Source organism: Crinia signifera, chromosome 6, assembly GCF_055691185.1.
Source record: "Crinia signifera chromosome 6, ASM5569118v1, whole genome shotgun sequence".
NCBI classification, from domain to species: Eukaryota; Metazoa; Chordata; class Amphibia; order Anura; family Myobatrachidae; genus Crinia; species Crinia signifera.
This window is the reverse complement of record NC_139222.1, coordinates 103453148-103476832: the sequence shown is the minus strand read 5'-3', so window position 1 is coordinate 103476832 and position 23685 is coordinate 103453148. Positions and strand designations below refer to the sequence as shown.

The window sequence follows — 23685 nt, the reverse complement described above, 5'->3', positions numbered from 1 at the left end:
ATCTAATTCTATCTGCACCTATTACATCTGCCCCCCCTGCAGTGCACATGGGTTTGTCCATCTGAGAAGGAATTTGCCTCTAAGAGTGAACTAGAATAAGGCCCTTAGTGACTGACCTCTATGAGACGGATCCTATAGCCACAATTCCAAAGTCCCCCATTACAACACCCCAGCCTTATATTGGCTACACATATTAAGATCTGAATGTCTCACCCAATTAAGAGAATTACCCAACAGCGTGTCCAAGTTGGTGACATATGCGAGAAGCCAATAGTACAGTTGAACATTAATCATACAAATATCAATTACCATGCAACTGCATATTCTGCCCCTTGAAGGTGACTGGTGAAGCCATACAAGCATTCCAATATTAGGACAACTGCCAGTTTATTATATTTAACAAAATTGTTTAATAAAAGTGCCAACAAACATTTTGGAACTATCAACACATGATTTGCCTGAACAAAGTAACATCTGTTTATTGTGTAATAATACCTGAAATATCTAGAGGCTCCAAAACAAAGCCATCATCTTCATTAGATTGGAGTGTGGTGTTGATAAGGACTGGAATATTTTCCACAGGCATTTCCTTGGCATCATCACCTACAGCTATCGCAAATATAACACAAGCATATATAACCAATACACATACTGTACATATAATATTGTATAATAAGTATATTATTATTTACCACAAACAGGTATGCTTTCTAGTAATAACTAAAAAACAATAGATTATTTTAATTCTTCTAGAGGCCAATATACAGTAGGTTGCTGAAATTGAATTGTACTAGTTTAAATAATTCTGCCTCAAGCATACAAAATGTGGCTGACAATTAATGTGGAGTCCTTATCATTCATGCAGTGGACGAACAACTTAAATATTTTCAAGTTGCAAACTATACACTAAAAGCAGGGGTAGCCAACTCCAGTCCTCAAGAGCTACCAACAGTTAACATTTTCCATGTCTCCTCACAGAATCACAAGTGAAGTATTGAGCTCCACCTGTGAATCTTTTAAAATGTGTTAGTCAGTAATGAGTGCACCTGTGTACCTGGGAGGTGAGCTGGAAAACATGAACTGTTGGTAGCTCTCGAGGACTGGAGTTGGTTATTCCTGCACTAAAAGAATAAGGATGGACCATTCAGGATTAAAGCTGGGTACACACTACGCGATGGAGTGGGGACCCGGCGTAGTGGCAGCATCAGCAAGTGTATACACACATACCAATGCCAGCGGGAGAAGGTAATATAGGGGGAGCGGCGGTATCTATATATCTGTACTAGTAAGCCCGCATGAAGCAAATGCTTTGAAAGCTAGTCTGCTACCTTGTGATTGCCTCTGTGTTTGTGCATGTGTGAGAGAGAGATATAGTTTCACTTGCTGCCAACAGATCACAGTGTTGCATAGACACACAATCAGACACTAGACATATATTATATATATATATATATATATATATATATATATATATATATATATATATATATATATATCAATGAATCAGAAGCCAGCACATTCAATTCCATTTTAGAAAGAAAGTCTTTATATCAAAATGCAGAAATTATCCATGCAGGCAAGTTACATCAAAGTTGGACAAACCATTGGACAAGGTAAGATAAATCCATAGTGAAGAAAGATACTTATAGCAGCAGCAAGCCACGGATGTCCATAGGTGGATTACTCATGCCCGACAACCGTTTCGGTGGGGTCTCACCGTCATCAGGAGCATACACACGCCCAGTCTTTGAGTCCGGCACTCAGCTGCTGTTAACAGAGCCAGATTAAGGTCTAAATGGGCCTGGAGCTGAAAATGATCAAGGGCCTATTATGCGCAATAATAGGGGTTGTGGCCAGCACCTAATAATGTGGGGGGCGTGATCAGTGTTCTGGTTGGGTGGTCTGCTCATGGGTGTGTCTTTATTTTTGTAAATACTTTCAACTAATTATATATGCCTGGAAAATGCAGGGGGCTGACATAGGAAAAATGCAGGGAGATATCCAAAGGTGCACCCGCAGGATGCCGATATCCTAAGATACTTGCGGGGTGAGGCGGCACTCCAGTCAGAATAAAATAGTGTGCCGAGCGTAGCAAGGCACCATGCCCTCTGCTTGGCGAGTGCAGCAAACCCGAAAGGGGGAGAGATCCACAGCCCCCCCTTATCGGCATTGCGGCAGTCGGGAGTCCGGCGTCGGTATTTCGACCGCCAGCATATCATACCGGACCCCATATATCCCTTAGACAAATCATGCAACACAATAGTAACCCCTTTATAGTGTACACACCCCTTTATACTCTTACACATTATGCCACATGGAATGAGAAAAAAATTCACACTGACTGAGCCAAAATTCACACTATGGTTCACGGATTGAGTCAAAATTCACGTTATGCCACACAGATTAAGGCAAAAAGTCACATTCTGCCACAAGGATTGAGCCAAAATACACACTATACCAAACAGATTGAGCAATAATGCACAATATGATTCATAAACGGGCATTGCGCGCCAAAGGTGTGCATTAAAAATTACACCATAATATCCATTACATGTTAAGCCACACACCATAATGTCCATTACGTATTAAGACAAACACCATAATGCCTATTAAAAATTATGTTACATAAGTGTTGCTTACCTATATGCTCATTGCCAGGGGTTCCATGCTCATTGCCAGAGTTTCCATGCTCATTGCCAAGGGGGAATACATGCTTGTGGTAACTGAGGGACAGCCGCCGCTAGGCAGAAATGACAGCCTTTGACAGCCGGACAGAGAGCAGGGGGCTGCCCGGCTGTATTCAGAGCAATGTAGGTCCCAGCTATTTGATATAATACCCCTTTCACACCATAAAATGCAGGGATTTACCCAGGAATATTGACCCAGGATCATGCAGGGACATTCCCGGATTGGCCCCTTTTGCACCAGCCTAGTTCCTGCATTTTCTGGCGTGAGGAGGAGAGAAAACTACCCTCCCCCCTTTTAACAACCAGCTATATCTTCGGAACCAACTGACCCATTTACACGAGGGATTCAAATTATTTTCAAATGAATTTGGTCCTGTGAAACTGGGCCATTTGGTTCCAGAGAAATCTGTCCTCAAACAACATGAACAACCATGAAATTACATTTCAAAAATGACAAAAAAAAAAAAAAATTGGTTTACACGAAATATCTCTAGAACCAATGAACCCATATTGACCAGCCTGGTATCAGATTGAAGGCCCAGCAATTTGGGTTAGACTAAGATCAACCTTGAGGTTCTGTGATGCCGTTGGAACCAGGTGGGAGTCGGAATTTGTGGGTCTCATGTTATCCTATGGGGAAAACTTTCCAGCTTTGCCTGGCAGTATCTCCGGTTCCCGGGGGGCTAGAGACGCGGGGCTGGGCTCGTTGGAAAGCCCTGACCCTCAGCTACGAAATGGGCCTATTTAGAGAGTGGGCCTGAAGCTGTAGCTCCATCAGACCCATTGTTAATCCGGCTCTGGCTGTTAAAGGTAAATAAAGTACCTGCCCGGGTGCCTTCTTTGAAGAGCGATGCCTCCCAATGTACAAAAAAAAGCATCACTCCGAGACTTCCATTAAGTGCAGAAGAAATTTACTTCATATGTGTGTGCGTGTATTATATATGTATATACACAAAAAGTCAATAATCCGGTACTCCAAATATCCAAAGTAATCAGCGGTGCCACGGCCGATCAATAAACACAATTTGTTCTGGGAAAGTACTCCCCATGCCCGGCACTCGCAAACATCCAAATACAGAGACCTCACCACTGTCTATTTGGCAATATTTCAGGAATTTTTATTTGATTCCCTTCGTCAGGAGGTTGTCTTGACGAAGGGAATCAAATAAAAATTCCCAAAACGTTGCCAAATAGACCGTGGTGAGGTCTCTTTATTTGGATGCTTGCGAGTGCCGGGCATGGGGAGTACTGTCCCAGAACAAATTGTATGTATGTGTGTGTATGTATATAATCATATATATATATCTTATATATTTAGCCAGATATGTGAGTGTGTGTATAACACTGCGGGCCTTAGGGAGCCTATGAATTCAGTCAATGAGCAGGTCAGATGCTGAAGCAGTCGGAAATAGTTTTTTGAATAAAGCAAGGGCAAAGTCGTGTAGACTGCTATTCAAGATATCTTCTGGAAACCCCTAATTTCAGGTTATTACGAGGCAATCGGTCCTCCATTTCAACAATCTTATCCTTCATTGCTGCAACATCTGTCTCAAACGCCTCATGAGACAACCAGGTAATTGTGAGAGCTGGCAACCTCCCAGATTTTTGTCTCCAGATGGTCAGTACTACCTCCAAGTTCATCCGCTGCATAAACTAGTCCTGAGGCTGCTTCTCCGACCCCGTGCCTGCTTACATCCTGCTATCAAGCCACCTCCCACTTGCTTGCACCTCATGTAATTGGTCTGTCTCCCCTTCCTACTAGATTGTAAGCTCCTTAGAGCAGGGCCCTCTTCCCTCCTGTTGTCATAGCCCTCTTCTCTTCACATTTCACTCACAGATCTCCCATACTCAAACACTCAGTAACCATCTTTGTCCACATACTCATCTTCATCATTGGCTACAAGCCTCTAGTAGTACATTGATCAAGTCCTCACTACTTATATTTAAGCTGTAATGTGTATTGAACTGTGGCGCTCTTTACCTGTACTTTTTGTTATTTATTCAATGTAATGCTAAGTTTTGTCTCCCTGTACTGTTGCATTGTACGGCATTGCGAAACACTTGTGGCACCCTATAAAAAAAATTATAATAATAATCAGTGGATCGCTGACAATTCTGGAGTGTGGAATGGAATTTAGCCACCACCACCTCATCTTTGAATTGCGCCAGTAGGATTTTCGTGTTGTCGACCGTAAGTGCGTCATCATTACTAATGCGTTCCTGGGCAATCATGCTCACTAGTATTCTGGGATCTTACAATATGGTAACAAATGTACTTATAAATCTGAGCGATTTACATTGCTCAGCAACATCTCCCAGTGTGTAGGCCCCTTAACTCACAAAGTTAAAATTCAGGAACATGTAACATATGATAAGCCACAACTAAGTATCATTTGCTTATTGTCTAAAAATACCTGATATATCTATAGGCTCCAGTATATATCCTTTATCTTCATTAGATATTAGAGTGGTGTTGTTTGCAGCTGGAAGATTTTCCAAAGTCATTTCTGTGGCATCATCACCTAAAGTCTCTGCTCATGTAAAAATAACACACAATTAATACACAGTCATAAAAAGGACTTTGGTCTATCAAGTAACCTGAGACTAGAATATTAGGCATCATAACAAAATCTCCTGGTTCAAGATTATGACCGCATGCCACGTGTCAACGATTTCAACTTTCTTTGTTGTGTCCTTAATTGTTGGTTCATTTTTACCAGATATTTCACAGTCAGTTCATTATTACATTTCAGATCATCCTGTAGGTCTATCATGATGTGTGGCTGCCTCCCAAACAATATCTCAAAGGGGGGCAGGTTAAGTGGAGCTCTGGGATTGGTTCTTATATTATACAGCACAATGGGCAGTGCCTCTGGCCATAATAACCCTGTTTCAGCGATTACTTTACCCAGTTTGTTCTTAATAGTGCCATTCATTCTCTCCACCTTTGCACTTGCTGGTTGGGAGTATGAAGTTTACTATTATTTCCTAAGAGTTTGCACATGACTTGGAAGACTTCCCCAGTGAAATGAGTGCATCCGTCACTCTCGATAACCTTTGGGATACCATAGTTACAAACAAATTCTTGATATATTTTCTTTGCTGTGAAGATAGCAGTGTTGGGGGCAGCTGGGAACGCCTCCACCCAATTAGAAAACATGTCAACACATACCAATACGTACTTTAGATTCCTACAGGGTGGCAACGGTATGAAGTCGATTGTGCGCCCACTATAGTTAGTATGCTCATACCCCCACTATCCATATTGGCATGGTGCTGATATTATATAGTGTGGCAAGCGCAGCGAGCCACTGAGCCCGAAGAGCGCAGTGAGCCCTGCGAGGGGACGCGGAAAACTAAGCAAATAGCTTAGTGGGCGCCCAACTAACATATAAGTACCGAACCTTCTGTATGAGGGATGTGGGATGGCTCTGTTGGAATGGCTTATTCAATGTTGTTTCTCAAACAGGTGAGGCATGACAGTTCCACTTTACCTGCCTGTGAAGCAAACCCTGGGGCACACCAATATACCTTGATCAATTTGCACATACCCTCCTTGCCAAGATGAATCAGCCTGTGGGCCCCCTCTGCCAGGCCAGGAAGGTATGCCTTGGGGCCACTGGTCTTCCTTGTCCATCTCTCCAGAGTCCGGTGGACTCTTGACCACATCCCTTCGACTTCCAAACTGCCTTTTCCTGTGGGGAACACCGTGTGAAATGTGCAAATGTTTACAGGGGGAGGTAAATTACTTAAAGGGCATGCGACCCTTTTCGCTGCCTCATCAGTGTGGCTGTTACCAAAGGACACTGGATCCTTATCCGATGTATGGGCCTTACATTTGATAAAAGCCTTGTCTGGTAGTTGAATAGCTACCAGTTGTCTTTTTGATGTATATCGTGTGCGCCACTGGTGTGACAGCTGCCGTCATGAAATTTCTGAGATGCCATAGGGCCCCAAAATCCTGCACCACTCCGAAAGCATATCTGGAGTCGGTATTATAATATATATATATATATATATATATATATTATATCTTGCTTACTAGTTGCGCTATTGCAGCTACACTTAAACCAGTGAGAGTGAGCATGCTACTGTGTCCAATTGGGCACTGTAGTATGCTATTGATTGGTATCACCATGTTTTTGGGTAAGAACCCCTGCCGCATACCCAGTTGATTCCAACCATACAAATTGAATGGTTTCACAGTGCAGTATGGATGGTGTAATGGTTAACATCACAGCCTCACAGCACTGAGGTCATGGGATCGATTCCCACCATGGCTCTAACTGTGTGGAGTTTGTATATTCTCCACTGTACAATTTCTGGCTATGTGTCCCCCTTTATTGCATTTAAAGTACACCATCTGCTTTCTGCTGACATCTCAATATGCTGTGTTTTGCGTGTGCTTGGCTGGGGCACTACTGAAAGCTTGGATGCTAACAGTCATCAACTTTTCTGCCTCTCCAGTTAGGAAAAGAAGTCTGTACTCTGATCGTCAAGTTTTCCTTCAGACCTTCCACCAGCACAGAGACAATCATTTCCCTAAGATGTGTGCTGTCTTTGGGGTCAGGGATACCAGTGTGCCTAGATACCGCTTGTAAGGCTCGATTGAAGTATTCAACTTCTGATTCGCTTTCTGCTTGATAGTGAATATTTTGATATACAGTACTAAACCATTGCTGGAAAATTTACACCCAATTGCAGATTGATTAGGCATAGATTTTCCTGGTTATCCTCGTCAGTCAAAGTCCTGTGTTCTCCCAATTTGCAATCCTGAATAACTTTTGGGACGTCAATGTAGGATGGAAGACAGGCCCTCAAAACAACCTGCCAAACTTTATTGGTAGGTTCATCTGAGTTTTCCAGATCCTGTATAAATTTCTGACAATTGATCAGATCTTTCCTGGGATCTGGGAAGTCTGCGATGATGGATCACAGTTCCAACCTTGACCAGGGATTTTGCATGTTAATTTGCCTTACAGGTATCACCCCATCTCTATCTGGCTTAATAATAAAAAATAGGTCTCCTGTAGGGCTACGATATCAGCTGTTTCTGAAATGTAGAATGGGCCAATCTGCACTTATTGGGGGAGTTGAGTCCCTTAACATTCCAAGACAAAATATGCACCATAAAAATTTCTAGGAAATAAAAAGTGTATAGCAGAGTATAAACCACTAAACCCATGAGGTATCCACTTTTATTAAGCAATACAAATAGCATCCCTGAATAGGAAGGTGGGATATGGCAAAACAAGCGGTTAGTGGGAGGGGAACAGGAAATAAAAACAAAAAAAAACCTGGTATATCAGGCCTGCAAAACTACCTCAGAAAGGAAAAAGATGAAGCAGGGGGGAAAATAACATTGTTGCTGCCACCTAGGGCCTGTGTTTCAATAAACATAAAAAAACAAGGAATGATATGTGGGAACCCAAATCAACAATAGAAGCCCAAATACATTAAAATACATATAAAATAGAAAAAGATAATTTAATGACCAAAGACATAATGAACCATTATAACAACTCAGATATCCTGAGAAAAAGTACTTGAAACCTAATAGTCTTTATTCATTATAATGACCTGTAATCTTACCTTATATAGGAAATAATTGTTTTTTTTAAAATACATTTTCTATTTAAATGTATTTAACAAATGTGAGCAACGCTGGCATTTTTAGACGATAGTTTGTGCATCTCTCACAGAGATGATGGCACTCAAAGGGTTAAAGGCAGCTCACAGGTGCCAACCAATCAACTCTGCTGCAGTAGATATCAGATTTGCAACCAAAACCTGGACTGGATCCATGTTTCACTGCTGTAGTGTGCTTAAACAGGGAAGTCATACAAACCCTGTCACAGAATTTATACATTTTAATGGAACATTACAACACATTCTTTTATAGTAGTCCTACTTTAATAAGCTCAGTAAATCTTGACAATGAAGACCTAATGAAGAGATAGGTATAGCATACCTGTAACAAGAACACTTACCCTTTACACATTGCTCATCTTCAGTTGGGCTTGCTGGAAATAGGACTTCTTCACTCCCATTCTTATCTGCGCATGGGTTAGTTGATTCAATAAAAATCTGACTGTTATCTAAATATAAATAATTTTGATTTATTTTATGTGAGAACTCAAGAACTATGCACATACATACAAACAGTTGCCAAATTACTAGATCAACACAGATTTTTTTGGGAGAACAAATCACAAAATATTCCAAAACATGGTCTTTGCAACAATCCTAAACTGGTGTTACTCCTAAGGCATACACACTAGACCAGTGGTAGCCAAACCTAACCATCGAGAGCTACCAACAGTTCACATTTTCCAGACAACCTAGCTGCTGCACAGCTGCACTCATTAATCACTGACACATTTTAAAAGATACACAGATGGAGCTAATTAGCTCACTTGTGATTCTGTGAGGAGACCTGCAAACCATGCACTGTTGGTAGCTCTCGAGGACTAGGGTTGGCTACCCCAGCACTAGACGATATCTATTCCAATCTGGTGGGTATTGTGTACCAGATATTTGGATAACAATGGGTGCACCCACGCATTGTTAGCAACATCTACTGTTGACCCTACATGCAGTCATTGCTAGTGTGCCAAATGCAGCATGGCCACCATTGCAAGTATATTTGCTGATGCGGTGTCCTATTGCTGCTGATGTTGCTGGGTATACGCAACTTCAAGTGTTCACCCAGCTTTAGAGTCATATTAAATTTGCTGCTATAATTTACCAAGTGGAGAACAAAGTGTTACCCTTTTGATGTACTGCACCCTGGGTGCTTTTGGCTACTTAGCGGATCAATCTGAAGTTTCCAGGACTGAAAGAAATTCTACTTTTGTCAGCAGTAGGTAGGGATCCTATTCCTACAGCAGTTGATTCAATCTAGAGGTTGCTATGGTCTCTATGGTGACCTCTAGATTGCTTTTCTTATTCACTATAGATTAGTTTGAGAAGAGACACAGTTTCCCCCCGTTTAAATTTTTTCCAGCCGGGTGGCATCAAGAAGTAGCTAGGTGGGGGTATTCACAAGAAAAAAAAAGTGTTTCAATCCTGACCTTATAATGATTTAAACTTGAGAATACAATTGTATATATATTCATTCTCCTCTTCTTCTTAGAGGCCCAGTCTTCTGTAGCTTTTTCATAATTGAAGTCTGTAGAATCTGGTCCCTCAAGTGAAATTAGCATCAGGTTATTTAGTGTGCTCTGCTTCATGCAATTCCTTAAACTTGTTTTAATTTGTTTCAGAGTAGAAAAATCAGTTGAAAACTCTTGAAAAACAGGATATAATTGGCATATCTGAAAATCTTGCTTCTAGGTGGTGTCTATGTATTTACCATAGATATTTGTCTTAACAGCAGCAGCAGCATTTGCATCGCTACAGTTTACTTGAAGGTCTGACCATTTACCAGCAAGATGGAGATGCAGATTTTTTAAAATGAGTAAATAATATTCAGTTACATAATGTATAGTTTTGTAGCTTTTAAGATAGGATCTGTTTCTGTTAAATTAACATATTGCCTTTGCCAAACTTTAGACAACTTGGACAAATGAGGCAGCACATCTGAAAACATCATAAGTGAAACTACAAAATGATATGTTCTCATGTATTTGCTTAAACCTTCTGCCGTGAGGTCATTTTTCTCAGTGGCCTCTCTTTACAGTGCAGCAATGACATTCACCAAGGATTCTCTTAAAGATTGTACTGCAAAGTCAACAGACAGCCACCAAGTGTCACTAGCCATTTTACATTTAATCTGAGTACTGTTCAGTATAATTTGGGATTTCAGTTAAAATAGCCATTCTAACTGTGGAATTTTGTAAAAGAAGAACAGTTGTCTTTAAGATGTCATTAATAGGGCACCTCAGAAGCTGCTTGGGTACTAGCAAGTGCTAGACGGTGGTTTATAGAATGACAATTGACCATGACTCCACCTGTTTTTTAATAGTTTTGGTTCCTCTTTGTGCTCCCAATCATCACCACAGCTCATCAGAGCATAGGCCTACCAAGTTAGATTTTTATCAATTTGTAGAATTATTTTGTTATTGTTTCAGCTTTGCCATCAGTGATACTACATGTTGATATAAAGCAGTAACCTCTTTTCCTAACTTGACAAACATATAATATAATGTATTTAATAACTGCTTCAAAACAGAGATGTTTGTAGCCAGACAGGGGCTAGCGCAATGAAGCCCCTTGTGCGCTCAATGGGTCGCTGCACTTGCCACCTATTCTATTCTCCTTCTGTGGGGGTCATGGACCCCTACGAGGAAGAATAGCCCCTGTCCGTCGAATCCCAACTGTCAGGGTTTTAACAATCAGGATTCCGACGTCTGTGTAATGACTGTCGGAATCCCTACTGTTGGTCAGTCATCCGGCACCCATTATTTCTGAAGTGTAATTTGAATTCTTTCCAATATCAAGATGGTTTAAGTATGTACAATCCATAGATTTACAGTGCTCAACCAAATTTCCAGTATGTGGTAGTTCTTTTTGTTTTTGTTGACAACCAATTTATTGTAAACCAATAAATTGTCACCCAAGTCGCTTCTTTATTTGCAGCAGGTCTGTTCATTTTTAATACATGTGGATGGAACACCTCATTCCATCATCTTTTACAAGCAACCACTGAAATGTTTTAAACCAGTCACTGTTTACTCCTGAAACGCGATGTTTAGAAACATATAATTTTTATGTGATTAAAAAACCCTGTGATTTAGAAGATGGACCATGCCTCCTCTGCAGTGTCTTTGTTGGAAATCTCTGGCTTTGTTCTTGTGTTTGTATTTTTCATATTTCTTAAAGAAACTTAAGGTTATTGTTTTCCAATTTAAGTTCTTACTCTATATGGCTGGTAACAGGTGACTGGATAAAGATGTATTTTTTAGCAGCAAACCAGATACTGCCCAATAGCTTTGTCACGGACACAATTTCAAAATGTTAAGAGCCCAAATACTGCACAAATAGTTTGTCACATACGCATTATCTTTTAGTATCCAAATACTGTGCAAATATTCTGTCACAGACACAATTAACTAATTTTAGGTGCCAAAATACTGCACAAGTATTCTGTTACAGACACAGGGTCTGATTCTGGTTCAATCACAGAAGCAAATTCTCTCTCTCTAATGGGCAAAACCATGGGCCTTATTCTAGTTCTTTCTTTCTGACAAAATCCTTCTTAGATGGACAAAACCATGTGCACTGCAGGAGGGGCAGATGTAACATGTGCAGAGAGAATTAGATTTGGGTGAGTTATTTTGTTTCTGTGCAGGGTAAATACTGGCTGCTTTATTTTTACACTGCAATATAGATTTAACTTTGAAGTAAAACCCCACCCAAATCTAATTCTCTCTGCACATGTTACATCTGCCCCACCTGCAGTGCACATGGTTTTGTCCATCTAAGAAGGATTTTGTCAGAAAGAGTGAACTAGAATAACCCCCCATGTGCACTACAGGTGGGCAGATGTAACATGTGCAGAGAGAGTTAGATTTGGGTTAGTGATGTGCGGTGAGGTTAGTGGTTGGTGAGGCACTGGTACAACCTGGTGCTCGGCCCCCTTGAGTCTGGACATTTAACAGCGTCAGCAGGAGGCACTGCTCTTGACGCCTCTTAAGTAGGGATGCCAATCCCGGGATCCAGGGCATTTTTTACCGGGATTTCTCCAAATCCCGGTAAAGGCTCCAATCCCGGGATTATGGGATCGAAATGCGCATGCGCATTTGATCCCTTTCTCCCGTGTAGCACTGAGCGGGCAGGGGAGGAGGCTGATAACTCTGAGTCCGGGCAGACGTGGCGGCGTGGGAAAACTGTGTGGTTGCGCAGCGTGACCTTTAACATCACACTGTGCTGCCTGGCAACAAGGTTGTGTGGCTGCGCAGTGTGATGTGAGAGATCACATCACGCTGCGCAGTCATACACTGTTTCACACGCCGCCGCATCTGCCCGGACTCAGAGTTACCCACCTTCTCCCTGGCCAGCCAAGTCACCTCGCCTCCTCCACCGCACAGCTCCTACACAGTATGCCGCCACACAGCTCCTCCACCGCATGGTGAGAGGTAATATATTCGTCATTGGGCATATCAGGAGGCCAATCCCGGGATTTACAGTTTTTCAATCCCGAATCCCGGGATTGGCCTCCCTACTCCTAAACCAATAAAAAAATTAAATAAAAAAAAAAACGGCTAAAATTTTTATTATTGCATAATATGTGTCATAAGTATATTCTTTGTAATATTTTATTATGTTTAATCATTAATAACAGGGGAGGGACTGCCTCTTTTCCAGACTACACTCTCTTCCAGACTACAAAATAATGCAAGTCAAGTGAAAGCTCATCGTGATAAATATGATCTTGCTTTTCTCCTGCAATCATCTTATCACAAGTGGTGTATAGATTTAAAGTGGGACCAACACAAGAGTGGGATAGAAACAAGTATCCATGTTACTCGTCACAGACATTGCAGGAATAAAAACATAATTATATGTATCCAGTGGTGTAACTACAGAGGGTGCAGGGGTGCAACTGTTATGGGGCTCGGGCGCTTGGGGGGCCCCAAGGCAGAGAAGGCATTCCCCTACACCCTCTTGAAGTGATTTTTTATTATATATTTTTAAAACATTCCCGTACGGGTAGTAACAGCAGTTCTGCAGTCTTGTGAGCCCTGTCTGCGGTGGGCTCATCCCCTTTCTTACCCACCTGACGGCACGTGTGGGAGGTTTGGATCTGCAGTGCGGATGAGAACCGACGGTACACAGCACTGCTATTTCTAAAGGGGGACTGGGTACTTAGTCAGGTTCCCAGGAAGTGATTCCTATTGCCACCCCCATCCCTATCTGCTGAGCCCCCTCCTCTTCCATCTTGGTATCTCTCCAACCCCCCTCTTAACCCCCTCCCTGTCTCCCCAATCACGGTTTCCCCAGTCTCCTGCTTCCACCCCCTCTGCTCAGCTCCCTATCTCCCCACTCCCTGTCTCCCCAACCCCACTGCACCACCCCTCTCTCCCCACTCCATCTGCTCAACCTCCCACCTCCATCTTTTTCTCACTCCTTTGCTGTCTCACCACTACACACTCTCAAGCTCTCCCTCTGCTCTCTCCCACTACCCACTCTCTTCATTCTTTTTCCCCTGTCCCCTCTCTCTCAATCCTCTATCACTCCCCAGTCTCACCTCTCTATTAATCTTGCTTGCTGCAAACAATTTCTCCTCTATCTATCTTCTCCCCACCTCTCTCTTTCATCCACTTGGCACTGTCTCTCTTTTCCAGACACCCTCTTTTTCTCCAGCTCTACAACTTTATGTCACTGACACATACTCTCTCTTGCTCCCCTCATTCTCTCTCCCTGACATTATCTAGGTCTCACTCCTATTAACACCCCTCTCTCTCCTCTTTTCGTCTCTCATTCCCCATTAAGCTTTCTATGAAGCTCTCTCCTTGACCGACCCTCTGTTTCTTGCTCTCCTCTCTTTTTCTGACACCTCCTTTGTCACTCACTTGTCGTTATAGTGACAAAGGCGGGAGGGGGCCCCTTTCAATATCTTGCTATAGGGCCCTCAAAGTTCCAGTTACACCCCTATATCTATCCCCATGAGCTTCATTATCTGGGGAAGTAATTAAATCATTGACCCCTGTTTAGGAAGGTATAGTGAAACTCATCACAGGCTCCTTTGATGAAGAAATTTCACTTAACTTTACACAGACTAAAATAATAGGAGATTCAAAAGAAATCTTTTACACAAGTCCTCCCTACTAACAATATAGAGAGCTTTAAAACTAATTTCAGAATCTGAAATCTCCAATTCAGCCTAATTACCTAAGTATTGCTGTTTTTTTAAGGTGGCTGCAACTTGTTGTGCATCCGGCTCTTGCTATTTCACCACAAATTGGTATACTGTAAAAATCCTATAAACCAGAGGTTCCCAAACTTTTTAGAATCATTGAGCCCTAGAGTATCAGAACTTTTTTTCACGGCACCCCTAGGCCACAAAACACCTGATCAATTGTGTTTATATGTGATCCTTAGGGTTCGTTACATTATGAGGGACAGGAGCTGCTTCTGTTTGTCCACATATTTTGTGACTGGAAACCACCAGAACAAGTTTTGCCTATTACATTGACCACAAATAATTTGAATTGGTCCTGGGCCACCAACTCAGGGCACCCCTGTAAGTTCCCTTAGGGCACACAGTTTGGGAACCACTGATATAAACAGTACAACAATGTAATCCCTCAAAACTACATTAAAATAAGAACTCTCATACCAAAAAAGTCTGAAGCAGTCGTTCCCTCATCTCCAAAGCAGTCTTGATTTAAACGATCCCTCTCCTCTCCATTTAGGGTCACAGAACTCTGCTCAGGTAAATAGCTGTTGGTGCTTACTTCAAAGGAGTCATCTTTGGGAGAGTCATGTCTGAATGTATCTAGGTAATCTCCTGTATAACAGGTCCAAAATGTTTTTCTTTTTCTTACAAAAAGTGGCATTCAACAACCTATAGCTCTACATCTCTTAACATTTACAATACAGTATGTATGGTTTTCAAAACTGGAAATGTAAAATAGTGAGTTTATGGCATTACGATAGGCTGGAAGGGAGACCAGAAAGAAAGAAATGTATGTTAAGATGGTCAATTAGTGAGCAATAAATTGACCTATTATAGCACATACCAAAACTGTCATGAAGAATAAGTTGTCTTCCATAATCCTCTCTAATTGTGATGTCCTCCATCCGGCTCTGGTTCAGTGTGAAATGATCCACAACATCAATTACACTGTAACAAAATGAAAACACTATATCAAAAAGAGAGTATGGTGTGCATATGTAGCAAGGAAATATAGTAGTCATATAATGTAAACAATTCCCTTTAAAATACACAATTATTGACAAAACAGTTTAAAAACAGGTTAAGTTTACATACATATATTTTGAGTTGCACAAGGACAATTGTATCTTTTCAATCAAAAGAGATAGAAGACTGCAATTGGCTAAATCATCGTATCTGTTCTCCTGTTGTCTCATTTTATTTTAATAGGTGGTAGAAATAGAGAACAAGTAACAGCTGAAAAAGATGACACTGTGATAATAGACATACAGATGTGTCCTCATAACCTAGCCATAAGCTATACTGCACGAGATGCCCTGTGTGACTGAGCCTCTCTGAAAGGTATACAGTAGCCTTTTTTTAAATTAGGCATCAGAGATGCACTGGGTGGGCACCAATATTTATTTTGCATCAGGGTAACTTGGACGAATTTACCAAGAGGGGCAGTTTGGCAAAACTGAAGTCGCAGGACACATCTGTAAAGCCCAATACACCCATGTCGATATTGTGAACAATATTGCTCAGAAAGGGCAATAACGTCTAGTGTGTACATTCAATATCATTAACAATGTTTGCACCACACTCATTTGCAGACATACAAGAGAAAATTGGACTCCCTAAATCTTTACATTACCATATCTTCAAATACACCATTCCCTCTCCTCCTATGCAAGCCTTAACCACCTTGAATTCCCTCCCCAATAGAAAGATTCTTCATTCTTCATATACCAGCCAACTGATAGTCTTCTCTAAATTATACAATTCTATTCTTATACAGGAACCTTCCACTTTAGAACCCCATGTAAAGGCTTGGGAACAAGACTTGGAACAACATTTCAATAATGGAGAATGAGACTCCATTCTTATCGCTATTCCCAATTGCACTATTAGCGTGGCCATAGGTGAAAACGCTTATAAATATAAACCTAATGATATCTAGTCCCATATTGTATCCTAACTTTTTCAACCTGTGTTCTAAGAACGGCGGTACAGGGCAAGTACGGCGGTAAGGTGTACTGGTAAAAGATATATTGCCGGTACCCCATACCGCCATAACAAATACCCCCCGAACTGTGTTATGCGCATGTGCGCATATGTAAGTGGAGGGGGGCGTGTCCTCCGCCACAGCTGATTCCCTTCGGAGGGGAGCACATCGCGCGTCTCTCCTTCCCCTCCCTGTGTCACCAGGGTAGGAGAGATGCGCAATGTGCTCCCCTCCCCAGGGAAGGGAAGCAGGCAGCGGCGGGGGACTGGAGGGGGGGAGAGGAGACCCGGACACAGCCAGCACTGCAGGAATCACTCACGGAGGGTGAGTTGTGCTGCTGATTACTTGTTCTGGAACATTGGGGGCATTTATGTGTGGCACTGTGGGGGCATATGTGTGGCACTGTGGGGGCATATCTGTCAATGGGGAATACTTGGCACTGTGGGGGCATATGATATGTGGCCCTGTGGGGGCATATGATATGTGGCCCTGTTGGGCCTTTGATATGTGGCCCTGTGGGGGCATATGATATGTGGCACTGTGGGGGCATATGATATGTGGCACTAAGGGGGCATATGATATCTGGCACTGGGGGGGGCATATGATATCTGGCACTGTGGGGGGCATATGATATCTGGCACTGTGGGGGCATATCTGGAACCGTGGGGGCATATAATACCTGGCACTGGGGGCATATGTGTGGCACTGTGGGGGCATATTAGTAATGGGCTGTAATCAGTAATCAATTGTGCTGCAGCGGTACAATGAGCATTATGGTATGGCCCTGGGGCATAATGTGTAATGGGCATTGTGGCATGGGTAATATGTATTGGGTGTGTGACGCGTAACAGGCATTACTGTGTAAATTTTGGCCGCGCGCCTTCGGCGTGCAATATTCCTGTTTGTAGTTTATCTGGCTCCTACATTTTGTGAGCAGGATGCAATGCACAAGCCCAAACATAAATGTCATTGTGTTCTAAAGTTTTGTCATGTAGCCACTCCCCCTAGTGCCATATGACCATGCCCATTTTCAGAGCGTGCCAAAGGAGCGCAGCACAGTGCCACTAAGTCGGTTTTTCTACTTGCACAACTGCCTACACCTACCAACTTTCTTCTCTACGTCCCCATAGAACACTTTCCCAAGGAGGCTAACAAACTTCTTCACATTAGTGTGCAGCTAAATATCTAATAGTCCACAATTGAAACATTTTCTCGATTCAGCTGACAAGAACTGTTAAACAAGTCTTTAAAAAATACAGTAAAAAAAAAAAAAAAAGTGCTCCTGCTTGGCTCCCTCGGTACACTTACCATAACACTACACTTCAGGAATCCATTATACTCTTATAGAATTTTTTTTTTGAGGTACACACCTCGCCGTCAGTAAGGAAGTAATTTAGTATATAAAAGGAATAATAAAGTCACGCTGAGCACAATGATGGAGGCCACGCTGTACTTAAGGTAAGAAGTTTATATAACAAATAATAATCTAAACAGTATAGGAAGGTAAAAAACAGAAATTGGAATATTTCCAATTTCTGTTTTTTACCTTCCTATACTGTTTAGTTCAGGGGGACCTCAAACTATTTTGCTCTGGGACCCCATCAGACAATAAAAATAGTTACAGGACCCCAGCAAGTTACTGCAGAAGGTCATCACATCACATGTTTAGGCAGCAGCATTGTAGATGCTCAAAACGATTGGAGGAGTCTAAAATAACAGACAATTCAACAGATTTTCTAGAAAAGTCATCAGCCTGATGGTCAGAAACATGGAGTCGCAACCACATGCTGAGCAGGTCGGGACCCTCTTTGGGGTCAGGACCCACAGTTTGAGAACCACTGGTTTAGATTATTATTTGTTTATATAAACTTCTTATCTTAAGTACAGCGTGTCCTCCATCATTGTGCTCAGCGTGACTTTATTATTCCTTTTCTATACTAAATTACTTCCTTACTGACCGCGCGGTGTGTACCCCCCAAAAAAACTTGTTTCAGGAATTTTCTTTAGAGTTTAGCAAACTCTTCACACCTGCAGCAGCCATCTAAGGTTTTAAATACAGCAGAAACTATTCATATATTATTCTTATATACATACTAACTAGCAGGGTCTCCTCCTCTCAAGAGAAAATATCTCCCTATACTCTTATAGAACCTTTACCAAACTCAACTCGCTGACTGACCCTTCCCTCACTTCCCCAATTGTTGGTTCTTCTTTTTTCTTCATACAGTACGTTTGCATCAAAGTCTGCTACTACGGTCACCCACAGTCACCCACTTCTCTACCCATGTTTGAGGAATATGTTCTTGTAATGTGATTGAGTGAACTTATTGTAGATTTGTACTGAACTTGATTTCCTTGTTGGAATGTTCCTCTTCAAAATGTACTCACCATTAGACAAATGTTATCTGCATAATTCTTAATCACTATCTATCTTTGTCATATTTGAATTCCATAAAATTTCATGAAAAAAAAAAACACCACATTTGTCCCAAAATATATTCCTTTCAAGTCCAACGTCAGGCTCAGCAGTCCTAGCGCTAGTAGCAGATTCAATGGTGAGCCATTTTAAAATAAGAACATAAACATTGTTTAAATTTCAATTAATTATTTTTTTTTTATAAAAAAAAAAGGAAAAAATTACAATTAATTAAAAAGTTTAAACCAGACTGAATTGTCAAAAAATGTGGACTGCAAAAGGTTATATATACTTCACTCACTAATAAAAAGAGGGTAAAATGTGTTAAGTGCTCTCCCAGACTATTGCAAAAATGCTTCAATTGTTATCAATGGTGATTCAGCATTGTTATATGGAACTTGCTTGTCGATTGTCTCAGTATACCCATTTCTGCTTAAGAAAAAATACAAGCAGATAGGATTCAATACAGTAATTACTGTAAAGCTGGATGGGCTAAATTCAGCAATGCTTACACAACTTGTATAATAAGAGCTCAAGTGGACTAAGCTAACTATTCTGGATATACTAAAAAAACAAATTCATCCGGACATACTAACAATTTTAACTAATTTCACCAACTACTGTGAACTTCATTTAACCGTTTGAGTGCCAACATCTCTGTGAGAGATGTGCAAAATATGACCTAAAAATACCAGCGTCGTTCACATTTGTTATATACTTTCATATAAGAAATGTGTAAAAAAAAATGGTACTTGTTTCCTAGCACGGCCACCACGATTTCTATTGTGGTGGTCGTGTCGGAAAAAATCGCGTCGGTCGCATACCAAAACGCACACGACGCGACCGACGCGATGTACCCAATTTCTCCATAGGCTTCAATGTTAAAATAATTTAACATTGAAGCCTATGGAGAAATCGGGTCCATCGCGTCTCCATAGGCTTCAATGTTAAATTATTTTAACATTGAAACTGAGTACATTTAACATAGAAAAAAAAGGTAAATGGCCCAATATGGGCCATTTCTCATTGGCTATGGCCCCGGCATGTGTGTAAAAAATAATGGCCCCCCATTGTGGCCGCCACCCCCACGATTGACGCAAACCCGAAGCGTGGCGAGCGCAGCGAGCCCGCGAGGGGCGGCGGTGCGCGTCCTACGACCTTTTCATTCCCCTACTATCCACGTCGGCGTGGAGTTGAGAATATATAGTGTGGCGAGCGTAGCGAGCCACCGAGCCCGAAGCGTGGCGAGCGCAGCGAGCCCCGCGAGTGGACGCGGATACCTGTCAAGCCCGCGAGGAACGCCCCTCGTGGGCTAGACAGGTATCCGCGTCCGCTCGCCACGCTTCGGGCTCGGTGGCTCTCTACACTTTATATTCTCAACTCCACGCCGACGTGGATAGTAGGGGAATGAAAAGGTCGGAGGACGTGCACCGCCGCCGCTCGCCACGCTTCGGGTTCGCGTCAATCGTGGGGGTGGCGGTCACAATGGGGGGCCATTATTTTTTACACACATATGCCGGGGCCATACCCAATGAGAAATGGCCCATATTGGGCCATTTCCCATTTTTACCTATGTTAAATGCACTCATTTTCAATGTTAAAATATTTTAACATTGAAGCCTATGGACAAATCGGGTCCATCGCATAGGCTTCAATGTTAAAATATTTTAACATTGAAGCCTATGGAGAAATCGGGGGCATCGCGTCGGACGCGCATAGGCTTCAATGTTAAAATATTTTAACATTGAAGCCTATGGGGAAATCGCGGGCATCGTGTGCCTTAAAGTTCAGGCACACGATGCCCGCGATTGTGGCCGTGCTAGGAAACAAGTACCGACAAATTCACTTGGGACTCAAAGGGTTAAGGACAATTGCATATACATGTGTGAAATGGGAGTCTCATTAAAAAAAAAAAAACCCTGCAGATACAGAGAAGGGAGGGGAAACTTTTCCCTGAATATCACAGGCAAAGTTAGAAATTACAGCCTTCATTATGATGAAATAAATTGTCAGACAGAATTAAAGAAATGCATTTACACTGTTGAGAGCAATGAATCTGAGCAGAAGTGTAAATGTGGGAAGGCAGATTTCTCTTTCTTTAAAGAAAATGGCATGTGAATCTATAGCCGTGTACACATGGCTGCGATAGGGGCTGATATCGCTGGCGACCATATTGCCAGTGATGGGAGTGTTCCCTGGCGATAAATCACCGGGTGCACGCTCCCGGTTTTAGCCCTGTTCTAATCGCTGGTCGCAGGAGCTTGCTCCTGCGACCAGCTGATTACCTCTGCGGCACCGAGCAATCAGACACTGAGCAATATATTGCTGAGCAATATATCTACCCCGTATGTACACACCTTATATTGAATGATTTTAAGTGATAAAGATATGTTTCATGAGCAAACATTCAATGCAACCTGGTTCAATACAAAAAGGAGCAATTTTACTGGCGCTGTAGGCAAAATAGTCCCAACACATATGATGGGATCTCCAAAAAAATCTCACTTTAATCCAATATTGATCCATTAATACTCATTGCGTTCAAATTGATGAACATAGGGAGGAAAATTAAACACAATATAGTGTAGTATGATCTGGACAATATTCTCCTTAAAGTGTAGGGGAAATTAATGAGGGTGGGTATAGTCATTAACTTCCCCTACACAGCGTGCAGAGAATGATATTGTAGAAAACCTCCCGTTTGAAAGCAATGACAGAACCAATTTCTGTCATTGCAGATATACATTTTGGATAGGTGCAGCACATATACATGTGGTAGGGAATATAGAATGCAAGCTCCATTGGGCTAGGGACTGATGTGAATGGCCAAATACAGTATTCTCTTTAAAGTGCTACAGAATAGGTGTGCACTATATAAATAACGTAATAATATTATTTATTTATTTATTAACAGTTTCTTATATAGCGCAGCATATTCCGTTGCGCTTTACATAGGGGACAGTAATACAACAAAACAGGGTATTTACAGACAGTCTACTATACTAATAACAACTACATCCTGAGGGAAAAGTGCGAGTTATACTCACCAATAATTCCTTTTCTTTCTAGAGATCCCATGGCAGCCATGACACTGGGATATCTTCCCTCCTCCCAAGACAATATTTTCTCCGATATTTCCATCAGAAAATTGGCCCTGGTACCGCCCTGATGATTCACATATGACACCACAGTTTTGTTGACTGTCATGATCCTCAAGTGGGTATTTTGAAGTTGTTGTGTAAGACAACTCACTGCCCTCCAAACTGCTAATAGCTCTTTTTGAAGATCTCCCACTCTCCTTCTACTGTTGTTCCCAACATATGGGCTCCCCAGCCAACTAGGCTTGCGTCTGTCATTAGGACCAAGTAATCTGGGCTTTCTAAACTAAGACATATCACCTGTAGATCCCTTGTCCACCAGGTTAGAGATTACCTTGTCTTGTTGTGCAAGGAAACTAATAGATTGTCGTTGTAATGGGTCCTTGTGAAGGGAAGAAACTGCCACTGTAGCATTCACATCCCCCACTGTGCCCATGGCACTATGTGGATACAGAAGGCCATCATGCCCAGCATTTGAAATACCAAGGGCAAAGGAAATTTCTTCTTTTTTAACAGTGTCTTTGCTAGACGTTGAATCTTGCTGCACCTTTCTAGAGATAGGGCCACCGTAAATTTTCTGGTGTTTATCCTTATTCCCAGAAACTGGATCCTTTGAGTCGGTTCTAATTGACTTTTCTCTCCATTGATCACTCAGCCATGTTTCTGTAGGAATTCGGTCACGATCCTGACATTGTATTGTACCTTTTGTCTGGATTCTCCTGTAATTAGCAGATCGTCCAGATATGGCCAAACTTGGATTTTCATCTGTCTCAGTTCTACCATCAGAGGTATTAGCACCTTTGTGAAAACCCTGGGAGACGTTTTGAGCCCAAAGGGCAAACAGGTGATATGGAAATGCTGATCTAAGACTGCAAATCTCAGAAATTTCCTGTCCCTGTGACATATCGGGACATGATAGTAGGCATCCCATAGGTCTATCGATGCTAGAAATTCGCCCTTTCTTATACCTGTAATTATGGAACTCATACTTTCCATGCGAAATTTCAAAGTCTTTATCAGAGTGTTGAGATCTCTTAGATCGAGAATGGTCCTGAAGCCACCTGTGTTTTTCTTTACTAAGAACAGGTTTGAATAGAACCCTTTTTCTCTCTATAGCTGGGGCACAACTTCTACCGCTCCTATGTCTAGCAATTGCTGGATCTTCACAAACAATTCCCTTTTTTGAGTCTTGTCTTTCGGTGTTCTTGACACCCTGAATTTGTCCTGGTAAGAAATTCGATTCCGTATCCGTTCTGGATTATGTCTAATACCCATCTGTCTGAGATGGATACTTCCCAGATCTTGAAATATTGTTGAAGTCTTGCTCCCACTTTCAGGGGATAGTCATGACCTTGTTCCTCTACGAAAGGACTGGCAAAATGCTTGCCTTGACATGTTCGGGTTACCCTTTATGAAATAGGGACGTCCTGGGCGGTAGCTTCTGGCTTCTCTATAATTCTGCTTGTTAGAAACTGGATTAGGAAATGTATTCCTCTTGTCCTGTGGTAATTTAGTAGACTTTCCAACCGACAACTTCTGTATCATGGTGTCTAATTTTGACCCAAATAAACAGGTGCCCTCAAAAGGTAACATAATCAGTCTATTTTTAGAACTTGCGTCGGCACTCCAGGGCTTCAGCCACAACGTTCGTCATGCTG

At 41.9% G+C, this 23685-nt stretch overlaps 1 protein-coding gene across 13 annotated transcripts in view; it reads right to left on the bottom strand.

The window, feature by feature from the left end:
- Nucleotides 1-23685, bottom strand: part of RAD21L1 (RAD21 cohesin complex component like 1) — a 77339-nt gene that overhangs the window by 23996 nt on the left and 29658 nt on the right. For 8 of the 13 annotated variants that reach the window (XM_083146657.1, XM_083146653.1, XM_083146644.1 and 5 more), the window contains 6 exons: nt 15374-15477; nt 14971-15141; nt 8678-8785; nt 6239-6382; nt 5102-5218; nt 496-609 (listed from right to left, as the gene is read on the bottom strand). In XM_083146657.1, the coding sequence (XP_083002783.1) occupies nt 496-609; nt 5102-5218; nt 6239-6382; nt 8678-8785; nt 14971-15141; nt 15374-15477 (758 nt within the window). The remainder of the gene's footprint in view (nt 1-495; nt 610-5101; nt 5219-6238; nt 6383-8677; nt 8786-14970; nt 15142-15373; nt 15478-23685) is intronic. The other 5 variants (XM_083146652.1, XM_083146650.1, XM_083146651.1 and 2 more) reach the window with 5 other exon arrangements.